This window comes from Glycine soja, chromosome 5 (assembly GCF_004193775.1).
Source record: "Glycine soja cultivar W05 chromosome 5, ASM419377v2, whole genome shotgun sequence".
Taxonomy (NCBI): domain Eukaryota; kingdom Viridiplantae; phylum Streptophyta; class Magnoliopsida; order Fabales; family Fabaceae; genus Glycine; species Glycine soja.
Window position 1 is genome coordinate 11427014 of NC_041006.1, and position 21890 is coordinate 11448903.

At 35.8% G+C, this 21890-nt stretch overlaps 2 protein-coding genes across 2 annotated transcripts; one reads left to right on the forward strand and one right to left on the reverse strand.

The window, feature by feature from the left end:
• Positions 1 to 6887: 6887 nt before the first annotated feature.
• On the forward strand, positions 6888 to 11840 carry LOC114412324 (ABSCISIC ACID-INSENSITIVE 5-like protein 2). The gene is made up of 3 exons (XM_028376156.1): positions 6888 to 8569; positions 8668 to 8739; positions 11505 to 11840. The coding sequence occupies exons 1-3, from the start codon at positions 7748 to 7750 to the stop codon at positions 11589 to 11591; spliced, it is 981 nt and encodes a 326-aa protein (XP_028231957.1). The 5' UTR covers positions 6888 to 7747; the 3' UTR covers positions 11592 to 11840.
• A 2224-nt stretch (positions 11841 to 14064) lies between these two features.
• Positions 14065 to 18913, reverse strand: LOC114412325 (L-2-hydroxyglutarate dehydrogenase, mitochondrial). Its single transcript, XM_028376157.1, has 5 exons — positions 18451 to 18913; positions 17312 to 17593; positions 16710 to 17146; positions 15702 to 15861; positions 14065 to 14355 (listed from the first exon to the last, which is right to left on the reverse strand). Exons 1-5 carry the CDS (start codon positions 18802 to 18804, stop codon positions 14245 to 14247), a joined length of 1344 nt encoding a protein of 447 aa, XP_028231958.1. The 5' UTR covers positions 18805 to 18913; the 3' UTR covers positions 14065 to 14244.
• Between the last annotated feature and the right edge of the window lie 2977 nt (positions 18914 to 21890).

Consider the following 21890-nt stretch of genomic DNA (forward strand, 5'->3'; position numbering starts at 1 on the left):
GAACTCCATCCATCTTCGTTGCCTCATATTGAGTTTCTTCAGATCGAACAAGTATTTGAGGCTCTTGTGATCACTGAAAACTTCAAAACGAGTACCGTATAAATAGTGCCTCCAAATCTTTAAGGCAAAGACCACAGCTGCTAGTTCCAAATCATGGGTCGGATAGTTAACTTCATGAGGACGCAATTGGCGTGAAGCATAAGCCACTACTCTTCCCTCTTGCATTAACACACACCCCAAGCCTTGCCCACTTGCATCGCAATACACTTCAAATGGTCTCTTAGGGTCGGGCAAAATTAACACTGGAGCTGTTGTCAACCGCCTCTTCAACTCTTGGAAGCTTTGATCACATTTCTCATTCCAAACAAACTTCTCATTCTTGCGAGTCAATTTAGTTAGGGGTAGTGCCAATTTAGAAAATCCCTCAATGAATTTTCTATAATAGCCAGCCAACCCCAAGAAACTTCGAACTTATGTTGGAGTTGTCGGTTGTTGCCACTCCATAACCGACTCCACTTTAATCGGATCCACCGCAACCCCGTTTTTAGAAATCACGTGCCCCAAGAACTGCACTTTCTCCAACCAAAATTCACATTTCAATAATTTGGCGAACAATTTCCTATCCCTTAGGATATGCAAGACAATTCTCAAGTGCTTCTCATGCTCCTCCGTATTCCTTGAATACACTAGGATATCATCAATGAACACAACCACGAACTAATCTAAGTAATCATGGAATATACGGTTCATATAGTCCATGAAGATAGCCGGAGCATTAGTCACTCCAAATGGCATGACTAAATACTCATAATGCCCATATCGAGTCCAAAACGCAGTCTTTGGGATATCTTCCTTCTTAACTCGGATTTGATGATACCCTGATCGCAAATCTATCTTCAAAAATACCGTCGCTCCCCTCAATTGATCAATCAAATCATCTATCCTTGGTAGAGGATATTTGTTCTTGATAGTGGCCTTGTTTAGCTGCCAGTAGTCTACGCACATCCTTATACTTCCATCCTTCTTTTTAACCAATAAGACTGGGGCTCCCCACGGTGATGCGCTTGGGCGAACAAATTGTTTGCTTAACAGATCCTGCACTTGTGCCTTCACCTCTGCTAGTTCTACTAGAGACATCCTATAGGGCGCGATCGACACTGGATTCGCCCCAGGCACCAAGTCAATAATGAATTCTACTTCTCTTTCTGGTGGTAATTCACAAATGTCATCAGGAAAAACTTCTGGAAATTCTGACACCACCGGTATACTACTAACTTCAGCGACCTCCTCCACATTCATGGAGAACAACACCATGTAAGTTCGAACATCCCCTACTCCATCGTTGGCCGTATTCTCTTTCAATGGTTCATTTGGAACTACATTTCCACCAAATACTAGCATCTTCTCTTTGCAGTCTAGAAAGACATGGTTAGTAGATAACCAATCCATCCCCAAGATCACATCCAGATGAGCTAAAGGTAGGCAAATCAAATCCGTCATAAAAGATCGACCCTCAACAATTATAGGACACTTCAAACACACCCGAGAGGTGGTTACAGGCTCGTTAGTCGGAGTAGACACCACCATATCATATGGTAACTCCGTCGCACATAACCCCAACCTCTCCACACATGCATGAGATATGAACGAATGCGTGGCACCCGAATCATAGAGTACATCTAGTAGCTTATCAGCAATCAAACACTTACCCTATATCAAATCGTCGGAGGCAGCAGCTTCTGATCCACTCATAGCAAATACCCGGGAGGGTACCTTTGATCTTCCACCACTAGTGTTGTTGTTGTTGCTAACATTACCGCTCCTTGTGGAATTAGTGGGTCCACGATTGACGGTGTTGGAATTGGCAGTTACCGTCGGTCTTCCAGTCACCCTACATTCTCGAGCATAATGCCCTACCTTGCCACAAACATAACAACGATTCTCCTGTGTCTGCTAGAGCTGTGGGCAATTCCTCCTAAGATGCGGTCCTCCACACTGAAAGCACTGTACCCAGTCCCCCTTGACTGGCTCATGGCGGACGTAGCCATAGGTTGTTTCCCCTTGTTGCTAGAATATGGCTTCATCCTCTTATTACTGTTTCCTCTAAAAGGATTGCTTCTTTGTGGTCCTCCAAAGCCTCTAGCTTGCCTCTCCTTCATCTTGTCCTCAAATATCCTGCACTTGGTCACCAGTTGATTAAAATCCGTGATCTGCATGTAGCTAACTGCCTGTTGAATCTCCAATCGAAGCCCATTCTCAAACTGAGCACATAAATCTTCTTCGTTCTGAGCATCTTGGTATTGAGGCCACTATTGTAGAAGTTCATTAAATTTGGTCGTGTATTCCCCAACGGACATGTTTCCCTGCTTCAAATCCAGAAATTCCCTCACCTTTCGCTTCCTGAGATCTCGTGGAAAATAATTTTCCAGGAATTTGTCCTTGAAGGCATTCCAAGGAATCACGCCTCCAGGTGCAGCAAATGTAGGCTTCACGAACTTCCACCAATTCTCAGCTTCTCCTTGGAGCATGAATGTCGCATAAGGGACCTTATGCTCCTCGAGGCAACCCATCGCCTCGAAAATCTTCTCAATCTCAGCTAACCACAACCTAGCACCTTCTGGATCATAGTCCCCACTGAACTTTGGCGGGTGGTTTTTACGGAAAGCCATGAGTCCCCGATACTCCGCCGGCTCCACATCACGTTCCTGCACTAAAGTTTCCAGCACAGCTGTGATGCGGTCGAGGACATCACGGTTATGATCCCTACCACATCCTGCCATACCTAACCTGTAGGGAAGCCATTAGTATCTATGAAATTCTAATGAGAGAGTATACCACACAGGCTATGACAGTTACAACAATATCCTTCTCTCTATACATACATATACACACAGCAATTCTACTGAATTAATTACACATTCCTGCTTAAGACAAGAAAGTAGAAATACATACAATGTGTGACTTAACGTCACTCCCCGAAACCTACTCCCAAGTTTCAGAGATACACAGCATTCACACAGTAAGACCATGAACAGGTTCACTAGAATCCAATTTTTGCTCTGATACCACCAATTGTGGTGTCCCTAAATAATGACTGGTTTAATAGTAATAAGTTAAATAGCAAAAACCATTGGAATTTTTTTTTTCTTTTTCTTTTTCGTTTCTTTCCCTTTCTCACAGTAATTAAGTTCAGAAGGAAAATTATCACTATAGAGTCCTGAATGGCCAGTTCACAACTCTATTCGGAGTCATTTCTTTCTGATCACGCATAACCTCTAAAATATTTTGCTCTTTCAAAAAGAAAAGTATACCAGCCATCATTTTAAGTCGTCACGTGTAAAATAATAAAATAAAATGCGATCGATGAACTCTCTTTCAAATAAAGTTTGTTAACACTTTCTTTTCAAATAACAAGATTAAACATAATTACATTCATCATCTAAAGTTGTCCAAAATATGGGAGTTTTGCAAAATACATAGTGACATCCAAAGCAAAGGTATCCACTGTGGTGGCTTCAGCCACATATATACAATCATCAAATTCCAATACAATAAGTCTACCCATCCAAAAACCAAAAGAGTAAACCTAACAGTCTGTACTAGATACACCCACCCCCAAAAAGTATGTAAACCTAGTCTAAGGATCCATCTACTATGATGAAGAGTCTCCACTAGTCGCTATCCCTCCAGCGCCGCTCTCCTCCGTAGAGTCTGCCTCAGATGCTGACATGACGTCCTCTGGAGAATCCACATCAGGAAGTGGGTCCTCATCACCCTCTGGAAAGTCAAGAGCATCCACAGCAGGCTCAGGAGGTAACTCCTCTGGGTCCTCCTCAGGGTCTTCTTCAGATGACGACACCTCTATCACTTGACGGGCTCTACTAGTCGATATGGAGTAGGTGTAGGTAATATCCACTCCACAGTTCGCTGAAGCGTGCGTGCGGGTTCCTCTGGATGTACCAATGAAGTAGCCGTGAGTCGAATCGTGCCCCGGAATCGACACCTCGCATTGCCTTCGAGGGTCTCCCAAACTCCCTCTAGGCACTCCATCTCCACTCGGTCATGGATTAATTGCGCTGCCATCGCGATCTACAAGAAATAAAACAAAGGGGGTAGACTCTTTCACGAGAAATCTAACTACGGTAACAACACAATGCGTCCCATAACCACTACTTGTAGTTAAAAGGTATGCCTCAAGGCTTTTCTTCTCTGGTAATCGATTACACAACATTGGTAATCGATTACCAGAGGCCAAACTCGAGTTACACAGCTTCAGAACATGGAAACCTGCAATATGCACTGTGTAATCGATTACACATAACTGGTAATTGATTACCAGTGGCCTGTTACTCTGTGTAATCGATTACACAGTATTGGTAATCGATTACCAGAGGCCTCCTCAACATACTGTCTCCCTTTCTAAGCCTTCTAATCGATTACACCCCTTGGTAATCGATTACTAGAGGCCATCTCAATTTCCTGTCCCCATTTTTAGGCCTGGTAATCGATTACACACCCTTGGTAATCGATTACCAGAGACCATCTTAACTTCCTGTCTTCATTTTTAAGCCTTGTAATCGATTACACATCCTTGGTAATCGATTACCAGAGGCCATATTCCAGATATCACTCAAGATCCATAGCTGGCTAGCCACCACACAAGCCTCCTTGCTTTGTGGTCTTTGTTCTTTTATCGGTTGACTACCAGGAGCTCGCCTGTTTAGGTGCGTCATAGGTTCTCACTGATTGACTATGCCCGGGTTGGGTCGGGATTGGTCAAGCTTGGTTTTGGGCAATAGCACCCCACCTGACGTCCCCAAGGTCTCCTGACCCCCGCGACATATCTCCAGGTACCACTCTGTGGTCAACGAATAAAAGTAGAAAGACTAACTCTTCCACACTTTCTCACTTCAAGCTTGTAGGATTATGGGGTACCTGTTATATGTGGTACTAGGTGGCGATCGGGCAATGGTGCAAATCAACTCTCCACATCCACAAATCGCACATATGTAGAAATGGCTCTTGCTTTCACCTTAGTCACTCATTGTTCTCCTTTGCTCAGCCCAAGCTTTCCCACAAGTCCTAAATGACATTTTAAACTAGGATTAACTCACTTTAACCTCCAATTACCACTAAATCCAGATTTAGCTTTTCAAACCCTCAAAGCATCACACTTTTCCACTCATATCACTACATTCTCACTTTTTAACCCTAGGTTAACTCTACCCTTCATCTCTATCAGTTTTCTATCAGCAATTTCAGCACACAAACATCACAAAGCATCATCATAAAACCCTAAAACATAATGGGTAAATTTGGCTCACATTAAACATGACAAGTTTAACATGCTTTCAACAAATTTCTTCACAAATAACTACCACAAGGCATAAACCTAGTAAAACTACCCATCATATCTCCCAAACACCCAATACCCACGAAATCATGTGAGAAAGAAGTCTACCCAAACCTGAAATTTGAAGTCCCACAACGTTGAGGTGCGCTTCACGACTCCGAAAATGGCTTCCTTTTGCGATTTGGAGTAGAAATGGTGGGTAAAGTTTGGAGCTTTGATGGAGGCTTCAATGGTGGAGGAGAAAGGGAGAAAAAGCAACGTGAGAGTGAGGGAGAAGCTTCTGAACTTTTTGGCTGAGTGAGTGAAGAGAGAGAGAACGTGGCTTTTTGTTTTAAAAGGCTTCCTCTCTCTTTTTTTTTTAAAAAAAAATGCCACATGTCTCCTTTTGAGTGGAGCAAAAAGGGGCCCACTTTTTCTCTTGATGTGACTCATACTCAGCCACAAGAAGAGAAAAATCTGACCTTTTGAAATGCTAAATTCCTGCCTCAGTTTGTGTGCCATTTCTCTGGTTCCACTCCCTCGCGTTTCTCTGCACCCGTCGGGGCCCGTTTTCGAAAGTAAGTAATATATATATCAAAACGCTCGGAATGAAACCCCGAGCGTGGTTCAGAGGTTGGTTTTGTTAAATTTTAAGTTGCACACAAAACGATAATTTTTAGACTAATTAATTGAGAATTAATCTATAACTATCCAGTTATGGATTTCTCTTCGTTAATTAGCCTAACCCGCGTATCTTTCCCCCCAATATACCTACTTCTACCAGGAGTATATATACATATACACTGAATAATACTTATATATAATTATTCAAAATGCATCGTTTTCAAAATTCCGGGTAGAAATTTCCAGGATGTTACAAGGGGGCAAGTAATCACCCTTGCTCCCCTTAGTATTTCTTATGTATTTTTAAGTTATTAAGTGTAAAATTGTGTGAAAGCTGATTTTATATGATATAAAAAATGATGGTTAAAGTTAGATAGTGTAAAAATAGTTGTGGTTGTTGTTATTATGACAATGATTAAACTTATAACTAAAATTATATAAAACTTGTGTTTGTTGTTATTATGATAACAATTAAAATTATTATCATTTAAGATAAAAGTGAATTTCTATAAAAATAATAAATATTTTAAAAATATTATTTATTAAAAGTTAAACTTTAAAAAAAATTTAAAAAATCAACTTCCTCCTTAATAGATTCCTGGATCTATTCCTGTACGTCTTCCCCTACTAAATTATCATGTATTATGATCATATGAGCTACCCTCATTAGATAATGTATAAAAAAATTAATTAATAACACTAATGTTGTTTCTTCTTTGTAGTTAAAAAGTTTCGAGAAACTTGCCTTTATCAGCTGAGTCATCACTTAAACACATCCATCTTTATCATTTTAATTTTAATATTTTCTATTAAGTAAAAAAAAAAAAAACTAGTGAGAGAGAAAAGGTAGTGCCTCTTCCATATAATAATAATAACGATAATAATGATAGTTTTTTTAATATTTATTCCACCTTGCTTGGTGTGCACTGATGTCTCCACTTTCAAAGAAAAATTTGAAATGCCCATTTTGTTTAGACGTTTGAACGTTCAAATTTGGTACTTCTGCAAGTAAAAATACTACTGAAAGTGGAGTGACCCTCCTAAGATTTTGGTTTTGTTCTAAGCTCATTAATCCGAACTAGAACTGTCTACTCTTTCAACCGTTTCCAAAATTTCTTTATTCGCTAATGAATTTTTTATTTTATATTTTATTTGAAGTGGAAAAGGAGAAAACTCAATCACCCTTTTTGCTTGATAGTGTAATGAGCAATGTTGTCTCAGCAGGGAATGTTCAGCTGTTCTGTTTTCATGACCAGAAGTGGTTTTGTTTGTGCTGAGGTTTCTGTAGGATTAAGTTTGGGTTTTTATTTCTCTAATGCACAGTGGTGATAATGATGGAAATGACATTCATGATGATTAGTTGATGGCTTTTATCTTTTGCTTTGCTCTCAAGTGCCTCTGCCATCCTATGTTGGTGTGTGGAGCATCTATTCTGTATAACATTGATTCCTTGAAATCTGATCTGGCTTATCTTTTTTATTTTCTTTTGGGACCAATTTTCACCCACCATTTCCAAACCCCACGTCAAATTTACTTGCTTTGTCTTTGTGAGTGCCTGTTATCAAATCTCCAAAAGCTCAAAGAAACTGGTTTGTGTTTGTAATAAGGAATTAGAATTGGTTTCAGGGTGTATTAGGGTGTATTCTGTCCCTTTTTCATTTTTATCTTTGTTTTCTTTTTGTGCTTTCATATTTGGAGGGGGGGTACTAAAATGAATTTGAGGTGCTTTCTGAGGAGCTTTGGAGATGTATGATATAAAATTGTAAGTTTGTCTTGTTGAGGTTGAGAAGAATGGGATCTCAAGGTGGGGCAGTGCAAGAGCCAAAGACTACTACTACTACCACTACCCCTTTTGTTAGGCAAGGGCCCTTGTATAATCTGACCCTTGATGAGGTGCATAACCAGCTTGGGAATTTGGGGAAGCCACTTGGCAGCATGAATCTTGATGAGTTGCTGAAGAGTGTGTGGAGTGCTGAAGCTAGTGGTGGTGAGGCCTCTGGCTTGGACTTTGGTGTTGGTGGTGGTGATGCTAACATGCAGCATGGTGAGGCTGCTGCTTTCGGCTCCTCTCTGAATCCTCATGTGAGCCTAACTTTGTCTAGGGATCTTAGCAGGAAAACTGTTCATGAGGTTTGGAGAGATATGCAACTGAAGAAGGTCACTAATAGGGATAAGAAAATCCAGGAAAGGCAAGCTACACTGGGTGAGATGACTCTGGAGGACTTCTTGGTGAAGGCTGGAGTGATTGCTGAAGCTTTGCCTACCACCAAGGACAGGGCCATGTCAGGGGTTGATTCAAATGGGGCTTCCTCACAACATGGTCATTGGTTGCAATACCAGCAGCTCCCTTCTTCGGTGCAGCAGCCGAATGTGATGGGGGGTTATGTGGCAGGCCATGCCATTCAGCAGCCTTTCCAGGTTGGAGTGAATCTGGTTTTGGATGCAGCATACTCTGAGACACCGGCTTCTTTAAAGGGTGCGTTGTCTGATACACAAACTCTGGGTCGAAAAAGGGGTGTCTCTGGTATTGTGGTGGAGAAAACTGTGGAGAGGAGGCAGAAGAGGATGATTAAAAATAGGGAATCTGCTGCTCGGTCACGGGCAAGAAGACAGGTTATATACATTTGTGTGTGAGTGTGTGGTGTTATTTCTTTGAAATCTATTTGTTTTTTTTTAATTTGATACAAGGTCTTATCTATGTCAATGGACAGGCATACACACAAGAACTGGAGATTAAAGTTTCACGATTAGAAGAGGAGAATGAAAGGCTTAGAAGACTGAATGTATGTTTCTAATTCTATGCCTTTGCTTTTGCATTTTTATTTTTTTCTTGTTTGATGAAATATTTGTTAGTCACATCTCTTCATGGCTTGCGGCCTGCCATCTTGGCAGGAAAGTGTATGGCTGAAATGCTTGTTGCTAGAAAAGATTTCATCTGGCCAAAGCTTGTCTCTAGTGTACTATTGGTTGTGATATCTTGGATTAGGCATGTAATTTATGACACTGAAAAGTGAGTTTGTAGGTATGAACTATGTAGTATATTATATCCCGCAGTTGATGGAATAAATTGTAAACAAATCGACATGTCTGTAGTGAACCATCCCATAAGGTCTCTAGTTATTAATCATAATTGGTGTTAAAAAAGAAGGTAACTGATGAATTATTCTTTTATTTAAATGGAAAAATAATATTGGGATTAGGCTCAACAAATAATAAGAATGTTTAAAGTTTAAACTAGTTGGACTTCTAAGATAGGCTGGTCTTTATTGCTATTATGATTCTTTAGTATTTTAATTGCATTTGGATCTACAGTTTTCGTATAAATGTGTGTTTTTGCATTGAAGTGTCGAATATTAACCAAAAATAAAATAGAAGATTTTGTCAGGGTTAAGCGAAATTTCCTCTTCCCTTACAACCATAATGCATCCTATTAGAAGTTGGCAATTTATAAGTTGCAGAAAACTTCACTGATTGGCCATGTGAATATTTCATTTTTTACTTTGTTCTCTGTCTTTTGTAATCGTGGCTAGGGAAGTCATTGTGGAAAGGTGAAATAAAAATATTTAGTGTTTATATGTGTACTTCATTTGTGAAGTGCTTGTTTCAAGGGCGTATTAATTGCAAACAGTGTAGTTTGAACCATTTATTAGAGTACCTTTGCTAAATACTTAGTTCCAATCAAACATTGCGTTGATATTACAAAATTTTCATGTTTCCTGTGTTATTTAGACAGAGTTATTTGATTTTGATATCTTACTGGTAGCAGACTTTAAAATCTTTAAAATGTGGAATGCTCTAGGCTTTTGAGGTTATATCTGGTAAACAAAAAAGTGCTATGAAAGATCATAAGGTAGTTCAGCGAGCTTCTCTACCAATGTACTGTACTCTGAAAAGAACTTTGAACTGGGAGTAATGAGTCCATCTGAAAAGATTTTAACCCTAGATTGCTAGTAATTTCACATTTAAAACCTCATAATATCTTTCATTCTTTCTAACTCTGGTGATAAATACTAGCTCCAAGTATTTAATTTTTTTGAAAACCTGGGACTGGGAATTCTATCTTCCTTTGCTTACATGAAAAAAGAAAAAAAAAAAAAGCAGATTGATGACTTCAAATGTCGAAGTTGATAATGCACATTGGCTAAGACAGCCAAATCTAGTTTTACTTTGATATGTTGTGGCTTCTAGAAGATTTGTCCAGTGGTCTAACCATTTTATTTGCAGTTTTGCTTACTGATATATTCGAAGTCAATTTGATGAAAATCAACACCACAGTGAAAAAGAAGACATGAGAATGCTAAAAAAATTAAACAGTGTTATTCAGTGATACTGTTCTATAATGATTTGCAGCATTTAGTTGTCAGAACTATGTCCCCAACCTATCTCATTATCCCATTTATAATCATCTAATATAGTGTTCATCACAATAAATTGAATGTGAGAGAAACCTTCATATGATTTCCCATAGTTTTAGCCTATGTGAGAGACCTAAAACTAGGGGTGGCAAATGAATCCATTTATCCACCATCCATCCAATCTATCCACAAGTAAATACATCCAATCCTTCCATTACAAAAAATAGAATAATAATAAATGAATGGATCCAATCCATCAATTTAATTTTATGCATGGTTAATGATCCATCCATCAAAACTTTTAGGTCTCTATTTTGGCCTAAACCCTTTTGCTCTTTTTGTTTGTTTTTGTAATTATCCCAAGCTATTGGGTTCTATTTATTCTTCACAACTTCACAAAACTTCAAGGAACCTTAACAGCTATCCAGTTTCTTCTAATGCAACTTCAATGAAGAGTGGAGGTCCCAAAAATGTAAAGCTCAGGGGAATAGTTTCAATCTCAGTCCTGGAGGATGGAGTTGCTAACATTTTTTTTTTCCTCTCTGAAAACTTAACCATTCTAGATTATTGTGGTTACGCTTACATCTACAAAGAGTCTAAGAGGATTACCTGATTTAAAATTGAAAGTAGTTCAGGATAAATATTTATAACCAGTTATAATCTAGAACCGTATTTAGGATCTTAGAATTTGAAGCAGCACATAGCTCTCTATGACATGACTTTACCAATAAAAAATCATCTTTGAACCAACAATATGGTGTGTAGTGGACTGGTCCTTTGAGTTTGCCGTGTACTACACTGTTGTTTTTATTCTACTTGTGGAATTTTTTAGATAGTTAAGAGATATAATAAAACAATTCACTTGCCTTTCCCTAATAGTTTAAACTTTTGGAGTATTTCTTATTTATGTCATGACAACTTAGGCTATGTTTGGATAAATTCTCAAGTAAGCACTTATCTGAAATGAAAATAAAAACAAAAAGAATCAAAACTTTTTTTGCAAGTTAGAATCAACTTATTATGTATCTCAGCTTTTTGAGAAGTTAGATGAGAGAATTTCTATAAAAGTTATGTACAGGTTGATTTTAACTTAAGATAAAAGTTTAGTTCATTTTACCTTTTTATTTTCTTCTACTTGATAGAGCGGTGTAATCAAACAGGATTTTATTGACTAACGTTTTTCCTTGTCACAGGAGATGGAGAGGGCATTGCCATCAGTTCCACCACCTGAGCCTAAGCCTAAGCATCAGCTTCGCAGAACTAGTTCAGCCATCTTTTGATATCTTAATTGCAATAAGTTCCTAATTCTTGTTCATGCTATCACATCACATAGTTCTCATGTGCATTTTGCTCTTTTCAAGTTTGGATACAGTTGTGAGGCTATTGTTCTCAGGGTAGTTGTTTGTGATGCTATCAGTTCTCCCCAGCTTGCTCTATTCTACTAATGTTTACCTCTTATGTATATTTTGATAAGTTTTGCTTACAATTTAAGCTGCTCTATAAATATACTTACTCTAATTTCGGATCCATTTGTGGGAATTATGAAATTATATGTCCCATTTTTTATTAAACAAGTCTCATCTATGATTTCATGATTTCCAATCAATATTAGCGAATAATAGCGATTGTGTTAGAAAAAAAAAATGTATTCTTCGTGAATTAAGCATAACAGTTTTTCAGTGTAACATTTTAAGACATAGATTTGTTACTGACGACACTGGTAAATATTATGATATGATAAAAAAAATCATGCTAATAATATGTAGATTTATTAAAGAAAAAGTGTCAAAAATATATAACAATTGTCTCGTAAATATTAACTTGTGGGGCATCTTCATATATAAAATCTCAAAAACGTTTGAATAGGACGCGTTAGGAAACTGCACAAGTCTAACATGAACTTCATAGATAAGAATAAGAACAATACCTTAGGTTTTTTTTTCTCTAATTAATTCAGTGACTGTCTCTCTTATCTAACATATTAGTTAGATAAACTTGGTGGCTTTGCTTCTGCAAGGATGAAGCAAACAATTTTAGTACAGCCATGAAGAGCACATGCTGATGAAGATAGTTATTCTGAGTTCCTTGTATGATATTATTAATATTAATTCATAAATATGTTTTGACCTGTGCTCTCAAGTCTCAACAGAATGATGAGCAATGTTTTTGTCCACAAATGAAAAATAGAAAGTAAAAATAATACATAATAATATATAATGTGATGGAAAAAGTAGAGAGAAATAGAGGGAAAAAAATGGGGTGGAAGTAAGTTGAAAGAAAGTGGGTGATAAGAATACCAATACTCAATAGAAAAAGGCCATTGATAATAACTTTAGGAAGAAGCAAATAGGGTGTTGTTATTGGGCCCAACACAGTTGCTATTGGCCCCTACCAACTTTCAAAATTTCCAGAAACACCCTTCCTCACAACGCACAATGGAGATACACTTTTGTTGCACTAGTGGTAGTGCAAAAAACATTGTGCAACAAAGTCGCAATTCCTTTGTACATTTTTTTCACACCCACCTAATGCAGCGGAAATGTGATTTTATTGTGTAACTAGGTTTGTGAAAAAAAATGCACAATGAAATCACGATTTCATTGTGCATGTGGGAGTTAACAAAGAATGTACAACGAAAGTAAGATTTTGATGTACATTGTGTACAGGGAATCATACTTTCATTGTACAATTTTTTCTTTGTGCCCATAGTACAATGGAATCACGATTTCGTTGTATATTATACAATAGAATCACTCATGATTCTATTGTACATTTTTTTATTTTTTGACTGATATGTTTGAAAAATAGAAATAACTGAAGTATTGTAACTCGCCAAGTATAAAAATATTCTAATCTATATTTTCCTATCTAGTTGGCATTGTAACCTCATCAAATATAAAAGTATTCCAATTCATTTACCTACAAAAGTAAGAGAAAAAAAATTGTTGCATCACTTGCAGCCCAACATTGTGAAGCCAAGAGAGCATCACTAAAAGATTGAAAGTGTCTAAAACCCAATCCTTCCATGTTTTTGGGTTTACACATACTGGTCCAACTCGAATAAATTTCTTTAAGATCCAGGTTACCAAAAGTCCTCACAATAAGCTTGAAACTCGAATAAAAATGACACCAACCTCAGCATCTTTAATTCTATATAAATTTATACAGCGTCTCATAAAAATTTGGAATAATTTTTTATTCAATTCAGCGAGTATGGAACATATTTATATTTTATAGAATTGCTGTATCACTTCGGTAAATATATGGCTTTACATTGTTTTGGTAAATGATGGTTTACATTCAAGTTTGATTCCAACAAAAACTATTGTTCACAATTTTGTTTGCTGCATTTATATGTAAATAGCATTATTTGTATTTTCTACTTTTCTTCTATCATGCACTCAATCTTAGCTTATAATTGCAAGACTTATGGCATGTTTGATAAAGTTTATTAATTGAATTAATCACTTTTTTAAAAAATTCACATCAAATTGACAAATACAAGCCATTATTTTTTAAAGATTTAATTATCCATTTAATCTCTACAATTTCTAAACTTATTCATTTTAGTCCCTATAATAAATAAGTGAATATTTTTAATCCCTAAAATTTACATTTTAATTCCCAAAAGATTTATGCCGTTAAAATTCTAACTAACGAAATTAAAAAAATTTAACGATAGAGATTTTTTAAGAATTAAAATGTAAACTTTAGAGATTAAAAAATCCATTTAACCATAAGAACTACAAAGGATAAGTTGGGAAACTAGGGAACTAAATAAATAATTAAACCTTTTTCAAAATAAGTTAAACCAAACATTCAAGTATAATACTACCTCCAGTCCTGTTTATAAGACCAAAGGTAGTAACAATTTGATTTTCAAATTTCAATGTTGTCCAGTATCTACATGTTTCACGCTTTATGCCTGGATCATCACAAAAACCTCGTAGAAATAAATTCTGCAATTGCCATGCTTGATGTTAAACCGGGTGACTCGATTCCAAAAAGATTAATAAGACCAGGTACTCCATGAATGTCCTCTCCCTGCATAAATGAAACAAAAGTAAGACCAAATATGCAAATGTACAGTTAAAATGTAGAAAATCCAACAACTCCTACCACTTACAGTAGAACCTTACAAGTAGGTTGTTTGGAATGAATTTTTTTTAAAAAAAGGAATAGTGATGGCATGTGTAAATTTGGAGCATTGCTAACAAAACTTCACTGTATACTAACAGTATGCACAGACCACTCAATCATTCACTCATAAAACATGTAATGATAAAACAGCTGATAGCCCAGTAGATGAGCATGATTAACAAATTTCAAAATTATTACTGCCTTATTCCATCTTTATTTATTTGTTACGTAAAAGTTATATACAAGATACTGATTGGAATGCTAGCCTGCTAGGTAAGAAGAGCTTCTGTTTTTTTTTTCCCAGTTCTGTTCACAAATAAAAAAGTTAAATTAGTTTTTTGGTCCTCTAATTGATTTTTTAGATTCAATTTAGTCAAAAAACTAATTTAACCAATAAAAAATTGCTGGACTGGACACTCTTGCAAAGTTTTATAAAATTACATTTGAAGTTTGAACCAGGAGAGTTATCTTAAAGTTCCTGAAATAAATGTGTTATAGTAGACGCTGTTGAGGAGGATGTGCGGCTCTAAGAAAAATTAAAGGCCCCCGCCCCCCACCGCAAAAAAAAGAAAGATAAAAAGCAGGAGTAGCTTCAAATTAGTGACATTATAGTTCCAAACAGAACTGTTACTAAAGTCAATTTATCTATACAGAATCCAATAAGGATATAATGTGAATGTGACTGATCAGAAATATTTTTTTGCATGTCCTTAATTAGGTTGTGCATTTACAGTCAATAATGTCGCATATTTTCACTGTTCCCTAATAGAAAGTCATCATTATACCAGGTTGCCTCCTGGAACACTTCAATGCTAATATATCAATATTCATTACTGATAAACAAAGTCTATTGTATGTGTAATAGCCCTTGTTACAACATCAGCAAAGCCTTATCCTACTAGGTGAGGTCGGCTACATGGATCACGCGAAATCAAATAGTCAAAATGATGTGTAAAAGATAGTAGTAGGATAAGAATGCCAATCTATTTCATTTATGATAAAAATGTAGCAAATGAACTTTTCCGGATAAATATTTAACGGGAGGTGGCAGGACCAATGGGCTAATTTGGATTTTGGAGTTTACGAAATCAGTCAGTCAAAATGAGGGAACTGTTACAAAAAATTTATGGACGAAATGTAACATTGAATCTAACATGTTACACAATACTGTTTCTCTAATCAAATTAATGGACTCAGTACAGATTGTCAACAGAAAAGTTGGCCAACAGTAAGTGAGTGTTAGAAATAACCTGTATGACAAAATCAGAAGGTGGCTGCAAGGGTCCTGAAAGTTTAGGTCGAATCCCTGAATATCCAGGTTCCAGAGAACCATCCTTCAGATTTGGGTAGTACTTTCTTATCTCTGGATAAAAACGCTCAGCTCGATTTGCATTTACTGAATAGTCATACCTAGGATCCATGGTTACATAAGTCAATTCTGTAATCAGAACACAGGTTTTTTTTTTCAAGGGCATACATGGAAAAAGCGCCATGAAAGAAAAGGGAAAACATGAACAGAAGTTCTGCAGTGGCAAAACTATCCAAATTGTGTGCTTAAGATCATATGCAGATGTAAAATAGCTCCAGTGAGGGAAAAATTTCTGTTTATCCACTTAAAATTTAAGATAAATTAAAAGTATAACAATCTTAAACTCAAAAAGAAATAAATCACAAGACACAATAAGTATAATTCAAGGGGCGTCCAGAACCATTAGATACACTAACAGACACAAACAAGTAACTGCAGAATAAATCCAAGCTGTACACTAGTTTGATCAATAGGATAAGAGTCAACAGATAATGCCTATTCTAAGTAGATAGCACAATAAACCCTTCCACATGGTAAGACTCTGTAAGGAACTACAAAATGATTTCATTATACATGCAACTAGCTAACAAAAAGAACAAGATCTTATGACCCTAATCTGTTAGTTAGTTAAAGCATGTAGCAGAATTGTTCAAGTACTAGGTAAAATGTTATTGCAATAGTGGTATGGAGAAAAGATCTCCAGGTGTCAATAATCTATTGGGCATGTTTAACAGAAACTACAAATAATAGTAAGATATGCAATAGAACCAGACACAATCAAGTAACAACAGAATAAATCCAAGCTTATAGAGCATGGAATTGATTCAATTGAACCATTTCACAGACGAGCAAATGTCGCTATGGGTCTAAAGTAGGTAGTAAGACATGCAATAGAACTAGATACTAAAATATATCAAAAGCATGCAAATGACTCGGTATTAGGAATTACTTATTCTGAAAGCTAGAGATATCATCAACACTGTCAATCCATTCAACATTTGGGCCAAACTTGACCTGACCATTCAAGTCTATAGTAACATGCACTCCAATGCCACCATCCTCTGGTATAGGATATATCAAACGTCTGAAAGGAGAGTTTTTAGTATTAGATAACGTGAAGTAGCAACCACGTGCATAGTAAGCAGGAGGAACAACTCCACTTTTTGGGCCATTAAATCTCTTTGCAAGGACAGGGGAACTTAAGCCTGTAGAGTTCACAACAAGTTTAGGAATTAGTAGTAGTTCTGGTTGCAAAATTGATGTCCCTTTCCATTCTGTAAGACGGTCAGTTTCTGTCACATGAAGACAAATCTCACTTCCTTCAAGATGGCCACCAATGACTGTCGAATTGTATGTGAAGGTTGTTCCTTGATTTTCAGCTTCCCCCTGGACCAACATGAGGGTTTATATTCCTGTCAATATATCATGCTAGCTCAAAATAAAGGAAATGCATAATTACCAAAAACTGATTGCAGAATAGATAGATTCAAAATGAATCTGGATGTGTTAATCCATCTTTAAAACATTGTACCAGAAGCTAGAAATGCATACCACTAAAGAAAGCATTAAAGAATGGGAATCAACAATCCCAGTGAGAGGTGATAGTATAGCTTTCACGCATTGCAATTCAGGCTCCATTTTCATGGCCTCAACACCATCCACAATCTTCAAACCATCAACCCCATTTTGAATCCCACAATTTAAAATATCATTTAGCTTTGGAATCTCAGAAGATCGAGTAGCCACTATAAGCTTACCAATTTGTTTATGTGGAATATCATGCTTGGAGCAATACTCATATAACATTTCTCTTCCCCTTACACAAAATATTGCCTGCAAAAATAGACTGAATTATGGTCTACACAAAAGGGGGGGAAAGCTGTAAACATGTTTTGGTTAGTTGCCAGGAAAAAGAGTCTACAAAAATAAATTCCCAAGTATAAGATATGATGTAAACGATATGTTTTAGTCGTTATAAACATAGAAAACTATCCATTATTTTCACTTTATATTGCATAAACAATAGCCTAAAGCCTAAACCTAGGTAACCAACACAATGCAACAACTCACTTTTGATGATTAAAAAGCGAGCTAGGAATACAAATCATGTTTGTTACTACCATATAACTTCAACTTTATTCAGTACAAGTAGAGCATAATGACTTGTCAAATGTTTAAACTTTTTACTCAAGTGTCAGAATGTTTAACTAATGAATTCACCGGAAGTTCAAATGCAAAAATGCAATCTCTTTATACATTGCCTCCTTCCCAATTTATCAATTTAAATGATCTAGCCTTTTGGGTCAATGAATGACTCAATCACTTAAGTCTCCAATACCCAATATGCTCTTTTCACCTACTAATACTTAACCAGAATCACAACAAGGTATTAAAAGACGGTCTACAACTGCAATTTCAGCTGCAGCATTAAGATTTTCGTAAGTCTCCAGTTGTCTGCAATTTGTCTACAATTTTCCACAATATCAATGTTACTTATAGGTGCAAGTCCCTAATTGCATTAAACATTCAGCTGCATTTGTCTGAAATATTCGATAATATCAAAGATTGCAGCGAAACCCAACTGTGACCACAGCTTAAAGCCTTGAATCACAGCATAAACATGGCAACTTTATTTTGTGGGGTTACATAAAAATGACAACTTTGATTGTAAGGGAAAGGGACACACCAACCTTGAAAGAGTTGAGAGGGTAATAGATTCCAGCATGAATAACCTCACTGTTTCGAGAACTGGTTCCTGTTCCAAAGGTGGGGGCTGATTCCACGACCAACACTTCCCTGCCCTTGAGTGCTAGGGCTCTTGCCACTGCGATGCCAACCACACCAGCCCCTATCACCACACACTCCACTCTCTCCTTTGGAACACTGTCCCAGGTTGTCCTATTATCATTACTTTGAATGGTGCTGCTGCTCATGCTCCTGACCCATTTGCCAAATAAGTGCTTCTTCCGTTTCGTATGACCATCACCCCTTCTTCTTGATGCTGATATGCATCTTTCCCACCTTTGAATTGTTTGCTTCAGCATTTCTCCCTTTCTTCCGACTTGACTTGTTTCAACTATGCTTGTTCTGTTTGTTGGAAGCGAGAGGATTATAATCCCAGGATGAAATTATGGATCAATTCACCATTAAGGATTTGTTGGAAGAGAGTACTATACTGTATCTAAAAATTTATTTATATTAAGTGTTTATTTTAACAAAATAAATATTTTTTTTGTTTTTTAGTATTTCTGTCTAAATTATTTTGGTTTAAAAAAAGTAATCTTTTTGTTTATTTTAAGAAGTAAATTTTATTTGCTTCTTAAAAAATACTTATTTTTAAATTTAAATAAACTCAACCATTGTATTTTAGTATTTTAGATACCTAAATGATAATGTTTACATTCTAAGTTTCAATTTAACTGCCTTATAAAATAAACTTTGCGAATAAAGGGTCTAAGATTCAAATTACACTATTTTATTTATATATAAAATACTTGAATGATAGTCCTATTTTTATATTTGGTTCACTACTACAAAAATAAACTTTGAAAATAATCGGTCTAAGAAAAATAATATAATAATATTATATTATTATACTAATTCATTATGAATAAATTAATTTAAAAAAAATTACTCATTTATTTTCTATTTTTATTTTTCTATTGAGCATACTTTGAATAACTGAATTGCACAACAATTTTGTTAATATGATTACTTATTTTTATACCTTTTATATGACCACTAACTTCTTTAAAAAAATTTGTTTTGCCTTTTTTTTCCTAATATGATTACTTATTTTTATACCTTTTATATGACCACTAACTTCTTTAAAAAAATTTGTTTTGCCTTTTTTTCCTAATAAGGAGAAAAACTTTCAATGTCAATATTTCGCAAAGGCTAACCATGTGTTTCGATAGAAAATTTCAAAATTTTAGAAAATTTCAAATGTTAAAAGATTTAAAATGTTCTAATTTAAAATTCCTTCGTTTTGTAAATAATTTATTTGGATAAATCAATTCAAATTTTTGGATTTTCAAATTCTTATTTTGGATGGAGCAATTCAATTCCTCCAAATGCATAATTTTATTTTTAAATTCATATTTAAATATAATATTAAAATTTCAATATTATTTAATTTACTTTTATTAAATAATATTAGATAATATTTACAAATTATTGAATATTATTTAATTTAATTTCATTAAATCTTTAACAAAAAAATACTTAATTTTTCAAGAGTACGAAGATTAAATACAAATTTCTTTTCTTAAATTGTGAAAAGAGACTTATATTTTATTATATTCATCAATCAAGATGAAAATCATATATTATTTTTACAAACCACAACCAAACATGTCCATCATAGTAGATTCCAACCCAAATCCACACTTTATAAAAGACATGTTATCATTGGCAAGGGCTTTGATATAATTGTATATTAATAACAAATTGAAATTTTCATAATACACCACACATCATTCAACAATGTAAATAGGAGTCGTATTGTCAAAATAAGCACGACATGCGTAAAGTACAAATTAAAACAAAATGAATATTGACTCAACACTATAAAGTTTTGAAAGATAGATTTAATCATAGACTCAAGCACTCAAGTGTCTGCTACATACTGGAGCATCCTTGAAAACACTGATAAATCCTTTGAATTAATCTGCACAATTGCACACAACATAATAAATGAGAGTGAGATATTGTTAGTTGTCTTATACGACTAACTTTTGTATAAAAATCATTTTTCAAAACTTGTATAGTTCCCCAATTTATGGTTATTTTGTAGTGATTTTTGTAAATAAATTTTGTTTTATGGATAAAGTTGTCTCTAGAATATGTCCATTGGATTTAATGATGAAATATGTGTAATTTCAGGTGAAAAAGAGGCCAAGTCATGAAGTGTCAAAAGTAACAGTTGAGCTTAGCTCATCAGTGGGCTAAGCACGCATCCACTGCTAAGCGCAACTTCAACGCACTTAGTGCGAAGGAGAATCTGGCAGGGCATCAGCATCAAGGTCGCGCGCTAAGTGTGAGATTAGTGCGCTAAGCGCAGCAGGTGTCTTCAGCTAGGCTCAGCGCACGATTGACGCTAAGCTCGAATCCACTTACCTGCGCTAAGCGCGAGGGTGACGCTAAGCGCAATGTCGCAGATTCAGAGCCTATTTAAAGCCTGTCTTGTGTAGAATTAGGGTACAATGCCCAGGGCACAAAATTCCACAGCACCACAGTGCCTATTTCGGGAAAAAAGCTCTTGAGGTAGCAAGAGGAACAGTTTTTGCAGAGATACCTAGGTTTTGTAAGCTTATTATTGTTTGGGTTTCTTTGTAATAGCTAGCTAAGAACCCTAGTTGGGGATTTCTAATGAACAGCTGATGTAAATACCTAATATCTAATTGATTATGTTTTCTGTGTTCAATGCTTCTTTCAATGCTTAATGTTTGTATGTTTTTGGTCTGATCATCCATTTGTGTGCATAGTTAGGTGACTTTAGCATTGAGAAATGTACTATTGCCTTAGAACTTGATTGAAGCAGGATCGAAACTTAATCTTACAAGAGGGATCTGCAAATTAAGTTTTGGTTTTAATTATGTTGTTACAATAATGTTGTTTAGTCTAAGCCTAGTCTTACAAGAGGGATCTGCGGATGAAGCTTAGGCTAAATTAGGTTAAACTTTCGTAAGCTGCTTGAGCTGAGTCTAGTCTTACAAGAGGGATCTGCGGACGAAACTCAGTTTAAGTTAGTCTAAACATAAGAGGGCTGTCTCAATTGGGCCTAGTCCAACAAGAGGGATATGAGGACGAAGCTTGGATTGATTCGGTTTGACGAGGGATCAAGGTTTAGTAATTTAGGCTACAGCATAGAACACAAGAGCATGATTAATTAGAGAAATATATTTATATGCATCAGCTTGTTTGTGAGAAAGACCTAACATTTCTACCTACTGCTGTCACTTTTACTTACTTTGCATTTTATAGATTTAGCATAAAAGTTTAGTTTAAATTTTGTTTTAAATTATCAATCATACATGTTCTCTCAACAATGCTTCATTTCTGAACTTAATTCAGGCTAACATTAGTTTAAATTCCGTTTTAATTTTTAAATACTTGACGATCCGGTGCG